This window comes from Condylura cristata, unplaced genomic scaffold (genome assembly GCF_000260355.1).
Source record: "Condylura cristata isolate star-nosed mole 26May11 unplaced genomic scaffold, ConCri1.0 scaffold00055, whole genome shotgun sequence".
Taxonomy (NCBI): domain Eukaryota; kingdom Metazoa; phylum Chordata; class Mammalia; order Eulipotyphla; family Talpidae; genus Condylura; species Condylura cristata.
The window spans coordinates 1,015,921-1,030,224 of record NW_004567156.1 but is presented as its reverse complement, the minus strand read 5'-3'; the positions used below and the strand labels follow the sequence as shown (position 1 = coordinate 1,030,224).

The 14,304-nt window shown below is 50.6% G+C and overlaps 3 protein-coding genes across 4 annotated transcripts; 1 reads left to right on the top strand and 2 right to left on the bottom strand.

The window, feature by feature from the left end:
* The first annotated feature begins 792 nt into the window (after positions 1-792).
* Positions 793-5,981, top strand: LY6G5C (lymphocyte antigen 6 complex, locus G5C). Its single transcript, XM_004695100.1, has 3 exons — positions 793-913; positions 2,225-2,353; positions 5,818-5,981. The coding sequence occupies exons 1-3, from the start codon at positions 793-795 to the stop codon at positions 5,979-5,981; spliced, it is 414 nt and encodes a 137-aa protein (XP_004695157.1).
* Positions 5,982-8,541: 2,560 nt separating this feature from the next.
* On the bottom strand, positions 8,542-9,457 carry LY6G5B (lymphocyte antigen 6 complex, locus G5B). The gene is made up of 3 exons (XM_004695099.1): positions 9,400-9,457; positions 9,169-9,297; positions 8,542-8,942 (listed from the first exon to the last, which is right to left on the bottom strand). The coding sequence occupies exons 1-3, from the start codon at positions 9,455-9,457 to the stop codon at positions 8,542-8,544; spliced, it is 588 nt and encodes a 195-aa protein (XP_004695156.1).
* Positions 9,458-10,164: 707 nt separating this feature from the next.
* CSNK2B (casein kinase 2, beta polypeptide) lies at positions 10,165-14,271 on the bottom strand. Of its 2 annotated transcripts, none has more exons than XM_004695132.1 (7): positions 13,963-14,271; positions 13,296-13,378; positions 12,491-12,593; positions 11,810-11,925; positions 11,305-11,380; positions 10,972-11,161; positions 10,165-10,383 (listed from the first exon to the last, which is right to left on the bottom strand). In XM_004695132.1, exons 2-7 carry the CDS (start codon positions 13,365-13,367, stop codon positions 10,293-10,295), a joined length of 648 nt encoding a protein of 215 aa, XP_004695189.1. In that variant the 5' UTR covers positions 13,368-13,378; positions 13,963-14,271; the 3' UTR covers positions 10,165-10,292. The 2 variants fall into 2 exon arrangements, with proteins under 2 accessions (XP_004695189.1, XP_012589890.1); XM_012734436.1 differs by lacking the exon at positions 13,963-14,271 and adding an exon at positions 13,687-13,775.
* Between the last annotated feature and the right edge of the window lie 33 nt (positions 14,272-14,304).

Here is a 14,304-nt window from a genome sequence, read left to right as displayed (position 1 = left end):
AGGACAAATGGGGCGTGGGAAAATGTGCTGGCCTTCCGGGCACCCGGACACTGACATGAGTACAGGCGCCGGGCATCCAGGTGCCCTCGGACAGTGGCACCACCAATCACCCCTGTGTGCTGACCTATAACCCCCTCCCCCTCGCCACTTTTAGTCCAACTTCAAATCAGACCTGTCCTCTTAAATAAATCTCAGACTCTCTCTTACCTGCTTTGCCTCTCTTACGCTAGACCAGGCCGCCATCTTGTGACTGGACTCGGGAACAGCTCTTAAGTGGTTTCCCAGCCTCAGTAATCTTTAACAAACAGAAATCTGATCTGTTACTATTAGTCATAAATGGCTTCGGTCAGTGGTCTCCACTGCCCAGATCTCCTGGGAAGCACTCTGCAACCTTCCACACCCCCCCCCTTGGTTTATTGACTTGTTTCCCAGGCTAGATTGTGTGCTCAGTCTCCACTGCCCAATCTGGGAAGCACTCTGCACACCCCCATCATCCCACTCCCCACTGCTTATTGACCTGTTTCCCACACTAGACTGTGTGCTCTGTGCGGTTGTGCAATGTTGTGATTCATAAACATCATCTGAATGTCTATGAAGAAAAGTTCCCCGCTCATTTTCCTGTTGCTGGACCCTATCACCAGGATGTGAGGCAGGAGTGGCTGTGGGTGAGGACACTCTGTCCCTCTGGTTGTTCTGGCACTGATTTCTACCCTAAACAGGTGTTGCCCTTCTCCTTCCTCTTGGCCAGCTTCTCTTGCAATATAAACCCAAACTGGAGGCTGGTGGGCAGTCATGCATTTTATGGCAGGCCCTGCAGGTAGCCAGAGCCTGGGGCCCCTGGGCCTCCACAGAACCCCCCACTCCCTGTACATGGTCTTCTTGATGGTGCTCATCATGATGAGCTTGGTGTCTGGTAAGTAGTTCTGAGGGGTCAGATGAGTCTCCTGACCTGCTGGATAGAGAAACCCAGATTACAGGAATCTGGATACAGCTGTCCAGGATGCTCAGGTAAACCTAGTCAGGAGGAATCATGGAATGAGTGAGCTTGGTGAGATAATGCTAGGGACTGATAATGGACTGAAATTCTAGTGACCACCCCAGGGTGTCTCTGTCAACAGCAATAATCTGAATGGAGAGACTGAAGGCAATAGGTGACAGAGAGGGTTTGGGGGACATGCTAAATGACAGCACCCGAATCTAGAACAAATCTGGATGCAACATGATAACCTCCTCACTTGACTGCAAGGCACCTTCTAAATAGAAATAGGCTTCAAAGTGTTTGCTCAGCATCTGCCTCCCACCAAGTGCTGGTTCTGGGGACGCAGACACTAATGGTCTGGGTGGAGACCAAAGGAACAGAGAGGTGTAGCTGAAGGGGGCACTTTGGTGGACGAAGTTTAATATGAGTCTGTACAGTGGCAGTACCAAAGAATGTGGCCTTGGGCTACTTAAAATGTTCTGTGTAGACCAAGCAAGGAATTCTCCTGTCCTAGGATGATACACTCTTGTTTTCACTTCTGAAAATTCCAGGCTAAGAAGGCACATTCAAAAGGGAGTCTAGGGGATGGGGAACCATAAAATCAAACCCCAAAGACAGACTGGCTCTAACAGAGATGCTCAAAGTTGGACTCCGCCTAACCTTCGAATGTAGAGGTCTGCAGGGTCCTTAGTACCTGTTAGTCTCTCAAATACGCAATAAGTAAATGAATGGGTGGGTTCCTCATTTCAGGGAATGTAGATAAGAGCAGGGAAGGGAGATTTTAAAAAAATATTTATTTAGCTATGCTTACAGAACTGGGGTACAGGCCAGAGGTATGGTGGGTGAGAGGATTCACCAGACACAAAGTGGGGAGCAGAATAGGCAGACTGACAGAGTACATTGCTGAGGGGAGCAGCAGGCGGGTCAGGAGAGGTCTGCCACACCATGTGGGTCAGCTCCCCAGCCAGGGATCAAACTTGTTCTACAGTGGCTTTAGAGAGCTTCATAATGTGGTGCTTTAACCTGTTGCACCACCAGGGAGAGCCTGGGAAGGAAGATTTTTAACAAGAACTATAACTTTTGAGATTCGGCCAACTGGTTTTAAAGAATTGGTGATGTTATGGTTTTGTGAGATGGGAGGGTAGGGTGGTGGGGAGAAGTAAGGTTGACCAGCGGGTTAGGGCTTGGGGTCAGTGCTTCTCTGTATTCTAGGTGAATCTGTCCATCAAGACTTCCCTTATCCAGCTCAGCAACCCAAATACCTGCGCTGCTATCGATGCCTCTTGGAGACCAAGGAGTTGGGGTGCCTCTTGGGATCTGATATCTGTCTTGCCCCAGCTGGCAGCAGCTGCTTGACTCTCCATATAAAGAACAGTAAGCCACCTTCTCTGTTCTGTCCTTGGCCTCAAACCACATCTCTACCAGCCCTTCTAAGCTGCATCCAAAATCTTGTTCCCACAAACCTAAAATACTGTTGCATCACTATCTCTTTCAGAACCACTCCTGTGTGCACTCCTTCCTGCCACTGCCCACCTCTGTCTACAGTCTACACCTCAGTCCCTCCTCCTCACAGCACCCGGTGAAAGGGGTCCTCAAGACACAGCTCCATCAGCCTTTCCTCCTCTCCCCACCTGCCAGTGCAATTCCCGCCAACATCACTCTTCTGCGACCTTCACTCTGTCTCCTGCACCAAGTTCTGCCTCACTTTCCTTAGCCCCTAATGTGGTTCAGGCTCACCAGAGTTTAGTCATTAGCTAAACTTCATTCCTGCTTCATTCTCCCTGGACAATTTTATCTGCTTCCCTGACTTCAAGGAGCAGTCACACCCTACTTTCTCCTGACGCTGAGTGTCAGGCCAACTGTCATGTTGAATTGCACTCTGCACATTTCCACCTCCTTTTCAACTTGCTAACAGTTGACTACATCATTCCTCTTGCCTGCTCCCTCACCTTTTGTAAGTTAGCAAACAGAGCTATGTGCCAGGCACTGTTCTAAGCACTTCAATGTTCCGAGACAGGTATTATGGTTGTTGCTGTCAACAGTAGGCTGATTTTATAGCAGAGAAAACAGACTCAGAAAGGTCAACTCCTTGTCTAAGCCTCCTAGAGGCTGCGTGGGTGCTCCAGAGACGTGCTGTTAACAGCTGCCTTCCTTCAGTCCTTTTCTTACATTTACACTACACTTTATTTATTTATATATACAAGAACTGGGGTACAGGCCAGAGGTGTGGAGGGTGAGAGGATTTACCAGAGACATAGTGGGGAGCAGAACAGGTGGATCTACTGAAATATTCTGCTGAGGGGAGCAGCAGGCGGGACAGGAGAGGTCTGTCATGCCACGTGGATCAGCTCCCTAGCAAGGGATAGAACTCATGCTGCAGTGGCTGGCAATAGTTTGATAGTGCTGAAACTTTAACCCCTTGCACCACCAGGGAGGCCCCCTACACAATACATTTTTTAATAGTTGACACACAGATAGGGCTCACTCTCAGAATATTCAAACTTATCAAAGAGAAGTCCCTCTCCCCTCCTGGCCCAGTCCATCCCACTCTGATAAGAAAGAAGACAGCAACCCTGGGCCTTTTTGGTGGTACAAAGGGTTACGTCTCAGCACTATGAAGCTACCCCGGGCACTGCAGCATGAGTTCAATCCCTAGCAGGGAGATGACCCACATGGCACAGCAGACCTCTCCTGAATCCATCACTGCTCCCCTCAGCAGTGCATTTCAGTCAATCCATCTGTTCTGCTCCCCGCTCTGTCTCTGGTGAATCCTCTCACCAGCCCCCCACACCTCTGGCCTCTACCCCAGTTCTTGTATGCATAAATGATCTTTTTTTTTTGAAGATTTATTTATTTATACAGAACTGGAGTACAGGCCATAGATGCGGAGGGTGAGAGGATTCACCAGGGACAGAGCGGGGAGCAGAACAGGCAGATCAACGCAGTACACTGCTGAGGGGAGCAGGGGGTGGGTCAGGAGAGGTCTGCCACGCCATGTGGTCACCTCTGGGGCAGGCGGGGATCGAACTCATGCGGAAGTGGCTTTAGCTTCTTAGTGCAGTGCTTTAACCCGCTGCACCACCAGGGAGGGCCTAATCTTTTTTTAAAATACAAAGCACACATCAATTCTTTCACTGTCTTTTTACCCTGTGAACTTTTGTACACACTCCACCTATACAAGTAGTCTCTGGACTTCTTTTAATTGTTTTTTTGTTTTTAAGATTTATTTATTTATGCATACATGAACTTGGGTACAGGCCAGAGGTGAGGGGGGTGGTGAAAGGATTCACCAGAGACAGAGTGGGGAACAAAACAGGCAGATCTAAAAGACACTGCTGAGGGGCACAGCAGGTGAGACAGGAGAGGGTTGCTGCGCCATGTGGCCAGGGATCACACTCATGTTGGCCAGGGACTGAACTCATGCTGCAAAGGCTGGGGTAGCTTCATAGAACTGAGATTTAACCTCCTGTTGCACCTCTTGACTCCTTTTCACCTCTCCCCTCCAAACAACAGCATACCACTAAAGACTGTTCTGCACTTGTTTTATCACAGTTCTCAGCTAAGGGAACTTAATCTTTCCCAGTCATCTTGTAAACAGCTTTCTGTTCTGTTCTTGCCATGTGGCACTCCAGGGCCTGGGCCTCAAGGGGTCCTTCTATCCATCCCGTGGTTGACAGGCCTTCAGGTTGCTTTTGATTTTTCACTCTCTCAAGTGGGGTGGCAGTGAACAAACATCTTGGTACTTGGGTACAAAACATTGCCCACTATGATTTATTTTATTATTTTTGCAAAGATTGATTTATTTATGTATAAAAGAGCTGGGGTGCAGGCCAGAGGTGGAGGGGTGATGAAAGGGTCCTCCAGAGACTGAGTTGGGGGCAGACTAGGCAGATCTACTGAAATACACTGCTGGTAGGAGAAGCGGGCAGGTCAGGAGAGATCTGCTGCGCATGTGGGTCAGCTCCCTGGCCAGGGGTTGAACTTGTGCTGCAGTGGCTGAGCATAGCTTCATAGTGCTGTGACTTACACCACCAGGGAGGCCACTGTGATTTAAAGTTATTAAGTATACTTCCTCTCCACGGTTCTCTCTCAAACTTGTCCCCAATTCACAAATTCCAACTCAGCCACCTCCAAACTTCACATTTAAAAAAATATTTATTTATGCATACAAGAACTGGGGTACAGGATAGAGGCATGGGGGATGAGAGGATTCAGCAAGACAGAGTGGGGAGCAGAACTGGTGGATCTACTGAGATACACAGCAAAGGAGAACCAGGAAAGGTCTGCTACACCATGTGGATCAGCTCCCTGGCTGGCTCCCAACAGCTTCACAGTGGTGCACTTTAACCTCTTGTGCCTGCCACCAAGGAGGGCCCTGTTTTTATTTATTTTCATGCATCATTATCCCCCCTCACATGTAGTTCTACCACCACCACAGTCTCTCGTGCTCTCCCCTCCCCTCTTCTAACTCCTCTCCACCCCTCCTTGCCGTTTGCCTCAGATCTACCATCAGCTTGCAAGTGTTGTCTTTTTCCTGACCCTTCGTTTGGTTTTCCTATATTCCATTCATAAATGAAATCATTCCATTTTCCTTTTTTCCTGATTTATTTTGGTTAGCATCATCCCTTCCAGCTCCATCCACCCTCATGTTTCAAATGGCCCTTTCCCATCTGCTATGCGAAGCTCTCACAGAGTTGGAGCCAGTTCCAAGAATCTTTGCATCATAAGGGCCCAGGGCAGAGTGTGGGGGCAGTGATAAGTCCGTTTGGAGTGAGGGGGTGGGACGGTTGGGGCTTTGCTGGGGCCTCGCATCACTGGTTGCTGCCATCCTGCCCCAGGCTCGGGTACTGACATCCTGGTGAGTGACTGTCGCCGCAAGGAGCAGATGAGTGACTGCTCACACACCCGCACCTCTCCCGTGTTTGGCTACTGGATATTCTCTCAATGCTGCTTCCTGGATTTCTGCAATAACCCTCAGAACAGAGTCCTGAACTTACCTTAGTATGTCTGCAGAAGACATCTGGAGTAACTATTTCCAGTCATCCTCATTCTAATCAGACTGGACAACCTCCAATCCTTCCCTCTGACTCCCTTAAGGTACCTGACCCCAGTCCTGTCTTCCTCTCTATTGACACCCCTCAATATCCCTTTTCCCAGTCTGTCCCTCCCCCAGAATCTTCTGACATTTCCCCCTCAAATCTTCAGTTTCCTTGTCTCTGCTCCTACCTCCAGATGGTGATTTTGTTTTTATTTGTTCCTCCTCCCTTCCCCTCACCACAGGACTCATTTGAGTAAACCCCCAGGTGTTCCTCCAAAATAAATTAGTGTGCAAATTGTAGTTTGTCTGTCTCTTCCAAGGGGGTAGAGCCAAAGAAGGTAGTTGTGCATGATGGTCCCACTGTGGGGCAGGTAAGGGGCACGCGGCTCTGCTTCTGCCTGCCTGGGTGTCTGATTCAGCTCTATGCACAAAAAGGTGACAAGGAATTGAAGGCCCCCTTATGATGAAGGCCCAAAACATAGTGGGTATCTCAGAAATGCAATAACCCTCAGGATAGAGTCCTGTACTTAGCTTAGTGAAAGCCAGGGCTGTTTGGACACTGGCTGGGAGGACATAGGGGAGAGGGTGAGATTTAGGCAGCAGAGGTGAGGAAGGGCTGGAGAAGGGTACTCTGGGGAAGAGGGGCTGGGCCTAATGAAGTTCTGACCTGACCCCGGGCTTCCAGAAAAGGTAGGCCCAGCAAGAGGACACATGGAAGGTTTATACCTCTCTTCAGACCTCCCACCAAATTAAAGGGACCACAGACATGTATTTGTATAAAATGCTGTGTAGGCAAGAATAAGTGCTGAACGACACCATTTATACCAAACACAAATTTCACCTAAGCTGCTACAACTCGGGACTGTGGCAACCCCTAAGAGATGGGGGGGCAAGTGCCAGGAGGGGGCATGAAGGCAGTTCTTCTGGACGCTGACGAAGGCCATTCGTGCTGACTTAGGGACCCCTAACACTGGTTACCCATCTTATGGCATGTGTGAGCATCTGTGTTTTGCCAAGGGGGTTTAAAAATAAAGAGACCACAGCTGTGTGTGCATTTGTTCTAAGGCATGTGTCTATTTTTGAGGGCTCCCTCCCACATATGCACACATTTACATGCATTTTCTCAACCCACTAGGTATTATCTCTACTTGCTAAGTGACCGAGTGAGGCTGGGCGACCAAACCACCCAAATGGCAGAGGTGCTGGGATTGGGGTCCCAGCCACAAAGCTGCAGTGCTGGGCTCAGAACACCAACACCGGGGTGTGAGATGCAGGAAGCTGGACACTTCTGAACTCTTCTGAGTTCTGGTGCTTAACACCAGATCTGGCTCCGAGCCATGCATCCAGTGTTTAATGAGTATATAGGAAATGTCCAATTATGAATATTCATTATTGCTTTCTTTATGTGTGCAATTTTTCAAACATAAAAACTAAAGATCCAGCCAGTGCAACCCCACCTGTATGCTCTTATGTCCTCCTCCTTCACCTAGAACTCCACAGGAGGGTGCTGGGTGCCAGGATCCTGAAAAGAACTAGGGACCAGGTGACCCTAAGATGCTGAACTGGTCCTTTACTTGCTCCTGAATCCTGGTATAAGGACAGAATATTTCCTACTCTCTTAAGTAGAAAGGTTTTGGCATTACCTAGGTTTAAGTTTCTAGGTTTTTAGGGTGTCTAAGGCAGGAGGAGTTACCATCCTCATGCTTTGACTCTAGCTGAGCAGTGGGTGGGCTGGCTAGTCAGGAGTAACCCACAAAGGCTAAGGGAGCAGGCATCCCTATTTTTACCACACCCCCAATTAATTCTCTTTAACCTGTCTATACCTAAGCCCAACCCCATAAGCATTGTGACAGGCTTGGTGCAGTCCATTTATTGTGTCAGGAAATCGGGAGATATGTAACAGCAGGCCAAACCCTACCTTGCTTCTTTTCTCCCTGGGCACCTATATAGTAAGTATGTATGGCGACTCAGTGATGCGAAGCAGAGCTGAAGAGGTGAAAGACTGAAAGACTGGGACGAGAGAGGAGAGAGCAGCAAGAAATAAATGGGGTGTTCGGAGAGTGAGGCAAGGATGCCAGAGTGCCAAGTCAGGGTCTCTGCACAGAAATCTACCCCTCCTTCTTGCTGCAAGTTCAGCCTGGTGCCAGGTGTTAGAGACAGGCATAGGACACAGGGCCAGATCTGAATGGTGGTGGCATGTGAGCAGATTGAGAGGGGGTGGAGGGGAATGATGGGACATTTGGATGATGAGGAAGAGGTGAGTCTGTGTCTTTTTTGGGGGGTCTGGGCAGAATTTGCACTTGAGGTTCTTTTCTAGAAGCAAGCGAGTAGAGCACTGGATACAGTACCAACTGGTTTCAGGGGAGGACATTAAACCAAAATACACAGAAGCTGGAAGTACAAAGGAAAGGAGGCCAAAGAAATCACAGAGCAGAGACTAAGTGCTCTGAGAGGCAGGTGCAGGAGGCTGGGGTGTTAGGGGAGCGATGCTGGAAGAAGAATGGAGCCTGGGAAAGGCAAGGTGTCAGGGTCCAGCCCGGGGAAGAACCAAAAGTCCTGAGCTGTTGAGGAACAGGTAAATGTGGCGCAGGTCGGCAATAGACAAGCCCAGTCTCAGGGGCAGGGTGATCAGGGGATCCAGGTATTCAGGTTCCCTCTCAGCATGGAAGCTGGGGAGGGGTAGTGAGAGGTTCAGGGCCTGGTAGAACCGCTGGAGCTGGGGGTCAGAAAGAGGCAGGGCCAGGGTCTTGCCTTGGGGCTCAGGCAGGGAGCTCTGGAGCTGGGGGCTGGACCAGGAGTTGCAGTAATCATACTGGCAGCACTGGGCCCTGTACCAGTACTGTGGGAAGTAGGTGTTGTGTGTTTCTTGGCAGCGGTAAGAATGGTACTGTCCACAGCCTCGGATGAAGAAGCGAATATAGGTATCTGGAGGAGAAGGGACAGCTAATAACCCTGGGCCTCCCCTTGCCCCTAATCCTGGCTCTCCTCCCTCACCCAGACCCAGGAAATTAGCTTAGTTGGCCTCAGAATCCCAGACCCCTCCTTCCAAGGTCCTTTTCTTTCTTGCAGCCCAGGTGCCAGGCAGTCCCCATCTATGAGGGGAGAGACCAAGCAGTAGGTGGGCCCGCAACCCCTCCTGGCTCTGACTCACTGTAGTAAATGGTGATCACCATGCACGGGGACCGACTGCTGATGGTGCACTTCTCCGAGCCTGAAATGCAGCCCAAGGAAGGGTCTTCTAAGAGACAGAGGTGACAGGTCCGGACTTCAGGAACGGGAGCTGGGGAAGTGGAAGACAGCAGGGGTGGGGCCGCATGTCCAGGGGCCCAGCCCCTCCATGGACTCAGTCACCCCTTCCTCCCTTGCCCTGGACCCCACTTACCCTTCCCTATTGAGCAGCCCACCATGACCAGCACACCTATAAGCATATGCGCCTTCATCATGGAATTCTGGGGACAGTCCCTGAGGGGTACCCTAAAGCCCCACCTTTCTGTGATCACAGGCCTTGATCCTGAGCTGTGGGGCAGTTTTGAGCAAGAGCTGCTGTTAGGTACAGAGCTATATTCCTGCCTGGGCAGAATGGAGGTGGGGGCAGAGAGGAAGTTATTACCTCTCAGCAGGGACGCTGTGTCCTCACCCACCAGCTCGGTCCAGAATGTGGGAACAATGGCCCAGACAGGGGCAATACCTGGCCCCACTTGGGCCTTGATCCAACTGTCTACCTTTATGCTGAGTGGCCCATAAAGGCCTCCACAAGGGCCTATGAATTTGCATGTTCCTAGCACCAACTCCCCAGACAACAGTGCTAGTGACAATCTTGCAGGGAACCTGGCTAAGCAGCCGGTGTGGTCTCCCTCTGATGAGCACGACTCAGTGTGCCCAGCAGAGGGCACACTGGCACCACTGAGCAGTGTAAGTGGCCTAAAAAGAACAAATACTTCTTTAGTCTTGTGAACTGGCAATCACAACCCCCCTAGGGATTCTGCTCTGCTCTCTACTAAGAACACCATTCAAAACTACTGAATACACATTTTTGCTGGTTTTCAACTTGGGGGTGTGTGTGACTAGGTCGAGAAAGTCCCTGGGATCCATCCAGTACTTTGCTGCCCTCCCTTTACCAACCCCAAGCACAGCAAACTACATCACAGCCTTTTCTTCCACTTTATTTCATTATTCCCACCACAATAATGACTCCTTTAACTTAAACTAAAAACCATAGAGGATTCCTGAAAGGGCGGCAGCGGAGGAACGGAGGTGTCAAAGGTGGAGGGGGCATCAGCGAATCGTCTTGACTGGGCTCTTGAAGTTGCTGGCTGCTTGGAGCTGCAGCTGGTAGGCCATCGGATGAATCTTGAAACCATAGAGCCTGGGCCAGGGCAGAGGTGAGAGGAAGCAGGGTGAGCCCCCTTCCCATTGCGGCCCTGCCAGCGGCCTGCATTCCCACCTCCCACTCCAGCTCCTCCGTAAGCCTGCTTGATACTTACGGGCACTGGTGCCCAAGATCCTCTCCTCAGGAATATTTGGGGATGAACCTTAAATATCTACTAGAATTCAAATTCTAGAACATACATGTGTGTGTACAGATACTTATGCATCAGTACTTGATAAATACAGAAGCCCAATCTTCTTTCCCATACTAGAATAAAAATGATGTCCCAGAAGACAAAGCACACCTCAGCTAAGCTAAGAGAATCTTTGCAAAGGCTTAACCAAGATGGTGACAACAAAGTTGTTTACATGGAGCTACAAATGCCGAATGTCATTTCTTGGTGTAGAAATATCCTGTCAGGCAGGAATTGTCATCATACTTAGTTTATGGATACTGGAACTGAGAGTTAAACAGTTAAAAGAACTTTTCAAAGGGAGAAGCAGCTCTTAAGAAACAACTATGCCCTGTTGCCCCAGGGGTCCCAGGCCTTTCATATGACTGTTGGTGACAGTCTCTACTTCCCACCTGGGTACAAACTGGTTGGCGGGCCGCTTGGGTCGGTACTCGGGGTGCACCATGAAGAGCATGTGAGGGAAACCGGTACCGAAGTAGGCGCCGTCCGTGTGGTGGTGCCGCGACGACTTGGGTGTGTACACGTCCATGCACTTGGGGCAGTAGAGCTTCACCATGGCCTCACCTGGGATGTCTGAAAGGCCTGGGGGACAGCCAGATTCAGCAGGTCAGTCCTTCAAACCTGCTCAACCTCCCTCCCAGACTCAGGGTCCAACCTACTGAGCCCCAACTCCTCCCCAGAGAACCTGCCATATGCTGCCCTCCTTTTCCTTCTCTGACACTCACCGATGGGAAGCATGGGTTGGTTCTCACAGTACACACGGGGACAGTAGCCAAAGTCTCCCTGCTGGTACTTTTCCAGCTGAGGTGAATAAAATGGAAGGAGTTGGTGGGTGAATGGGAAAGATGTGATCCCCTCCTCCTCAGCCTGACCACATTACTCTGTCTTCTGTTCCTCCTGCCTCTCTCTGTCAAGGGGCCCCTTCTCTGGCCCCCAGACACCTCTGCCTCCCATCCTTCAGGTAAGGCTGATGCTAGACTATCAGAACATCAGTGTTTGTTCCCTAAGGAAAAGCAGCCTATAACTACTTCCTGCTGAAGGTTGTGTCTCCCTCCCTGAAAACATCCCCTTCAGTACTACTCCCAATGGGGACTGAATTCCCAGGCCCAGGTTCTGGGCTTCTTCCCTCTTCTCAGACTACTTGACAGAACTGAAACATGTAACTTATTGCTGCAGGAATCTCTGTCCCCTGATTGCCTCAGGAGTCAAGTGGGAGTAGAGAGGCCTCACCATCTGGGCGATGCCACGGTTGGTGAGGATATAGCGGGCGTGGATCAATCCATAAAGCATCTCGGCTGCCTGCTCAATCAGGTCACTCTGGTTGGGGTTGTCTTCCAGCTCTTCATCTGAAACACGGCCCCAGCAGAATGCAACTACTTGTCTTACAGCTTTTTTAGGTGCCCTGCCTATCCCCAAGGGTTACTGGCTACTCACTTTTCCCAGCACCCACCCTTGAGCTTTATCCCACCCATCACCTTGGGTCATCTGACCCAGAAACTGAGGTCTCTGAGCCACAAACCCAAGGCAATTTCTCACCAAGACCTCTTCATAGTCTCTGCTTTCTTCACTCCCTCCCAATTCCCTCATCAACACACAAATGCAATAATATCAGTACAGAGCGTAGAACTTTGAACCTAAAACTGCAAGGCAGAAAGTATGACCCATGGGGAAACTTGGGGCATTATGGGATAGAGCTGAATTACAGGATCCGCACATAGAAACAAGCAGTGTTAAGTCACTCAACTAGGGAATAGTTGGGTGAGGAATCAAAATGAAGTTGGAAATTGTGCATTCGAGGAGGCAGAAAGCCAAAAGAAAATTCAGAAATTCAAGAAGCAGGTGAACAGGGATTTGAAGAGAGAAAAGAAAAAAAGAACCCGTACACACAAAACCACCCTGAGGGTGCCTCACCAGGCTCCAGGTCCAAGATCATGTCTAGAGCTTGTCGATAGTGAGGCACCTGCTCATTGAGGCCAGTGAGATTGAATTTGTCCTGGATGTAGTCTTCATCCACCTGTCAGGACGCGTAAGTCAAGAGGGATCCATGGCAGAATCCTTGGTTTTGACCTGAGCAAACTGCTCTAAGGCATGCCTTATCCTCCACTCAACTTCTGTTCCCCATCCCAACTCAACCGAAGTACTTGAGTCGCTCTCCAGTTCACCTACACTTGTCTTCCCGTAAATACTTTGGCTTTCCTTTCTAAGGATAAACAAGTAATGCAATGTCTCCTCTGTAGCGAGACATTCTTCTCTGGATCCCTGTCCCCATACAGAGTTCCCACCTCTGGGAAGCAGGCTCATCCTATCCTTAGGGGCAGCAGGCTCTCTGAGGAAGGCAGGAAGGCTGGGCTGTGAAGGCAGTTACAATCCCTGTGCTAACACACAGCTTTCCACATGACAACACATTTTAACATGCAACACCTTGATTTTCATAACAATCAGCAGAGACAGGTATTTCCTGCACCTCTCCAGTAATAAGAAGGAAAAGACACAAGTTCACTTGTCCAATGTTATATTGCGGAGAGTGGGAGGGTTGGGACTTGGGTCTGTCTTGCCACTTTAACCACAGGTTAGTGGGAATTTACTAAGGGTACACTTCCTTAGCAGGAAAAAGTTCCTATGGAAGCAGGTAAAAGAAGTGCATGGTGGTGGCATGTGGAGGATATCTGGCCAGCCTGTTATGTGGTGGTGTGCAGGGAGGTGGAGGAGAACTCACTTCACAGAAGAATTCATTGCCACGGAGCCCACAGAACCAGGAAATCCAGGACACCTCCTCTGAGCTGCTCATCTTCACCTCAGCTGGAAAAAGATGAGTCTAAGTAAAGCCCAAACTCTCCATCCTCCCAAACTTTGCACTCCAACCACGGGAGACTTTGGGGCCACCTTTTCTTAAAAGATCCCTGGCTTCGCAGGACCTCTTTCCAGCTCTCGTTCACACCCTCAATCACTTTTCTGAGATTACACACGGTTTGGGATCCCACCACTTGAGAGAAACCGACAGTCCCAGCAGAGAGATCCCACCAGTCCCAGCCACATCTCTGACGCTCCCAAAGGCTAGGACCCTTCTCTCCTGCAACTCCGCCAGGGCCTCGACTCGTGCTCCCTACCCCCACAAGTCTCTGCATGTCCACGGCGCCTTTCCCAAAGACTCCGAAGTTTATCGTTTCCAAGCAAGAGCTGGGTCCCTCTTTTCATGGCCTGGGGGCGGCCGTCTGGTCAATTTCACGAGCGTCCCCACATCCCGCCTCCGCTTCTCAGGCTACCCCTCCCTCCCACGGTGCCAGACTGGGTCACTTCCTTCCCCGCCCCCACATCAAGGCACGAAGACCCCATGTGCCGCGCCCAGGACTGAGGAATTGGCGCGGCGACCACCTCAAACTCACCGGTTGGACCGGGACCGGGACAAGGGTGGGGGAGGGGAGTTGCTGCTTCCGAGGAACGGCGTCGACAGCTAGAGCGCAGGCCGCGGACCCGACCGCGGCAAGCGAAGTGGGGTGGGGGGAGTGGAAATTGGGGAGGGTGGGGAAGAGGCCAACGCGCACGCGCCAAAGGTCGGGCACCGAGATGGACGCCGGGAAATGGAGTTCTCCGTAGGGAGAAACTGGCGAGATGAAGGAAGGGTGAAATACGAGTCCCAGAACGACCTGCGCGCGACCCTGGTGTCGCGAGGCCCCCGAGGTAGCCGTTCGGGGGGCGGGACCCTTTGAGGAACCACCGGAAGCGGA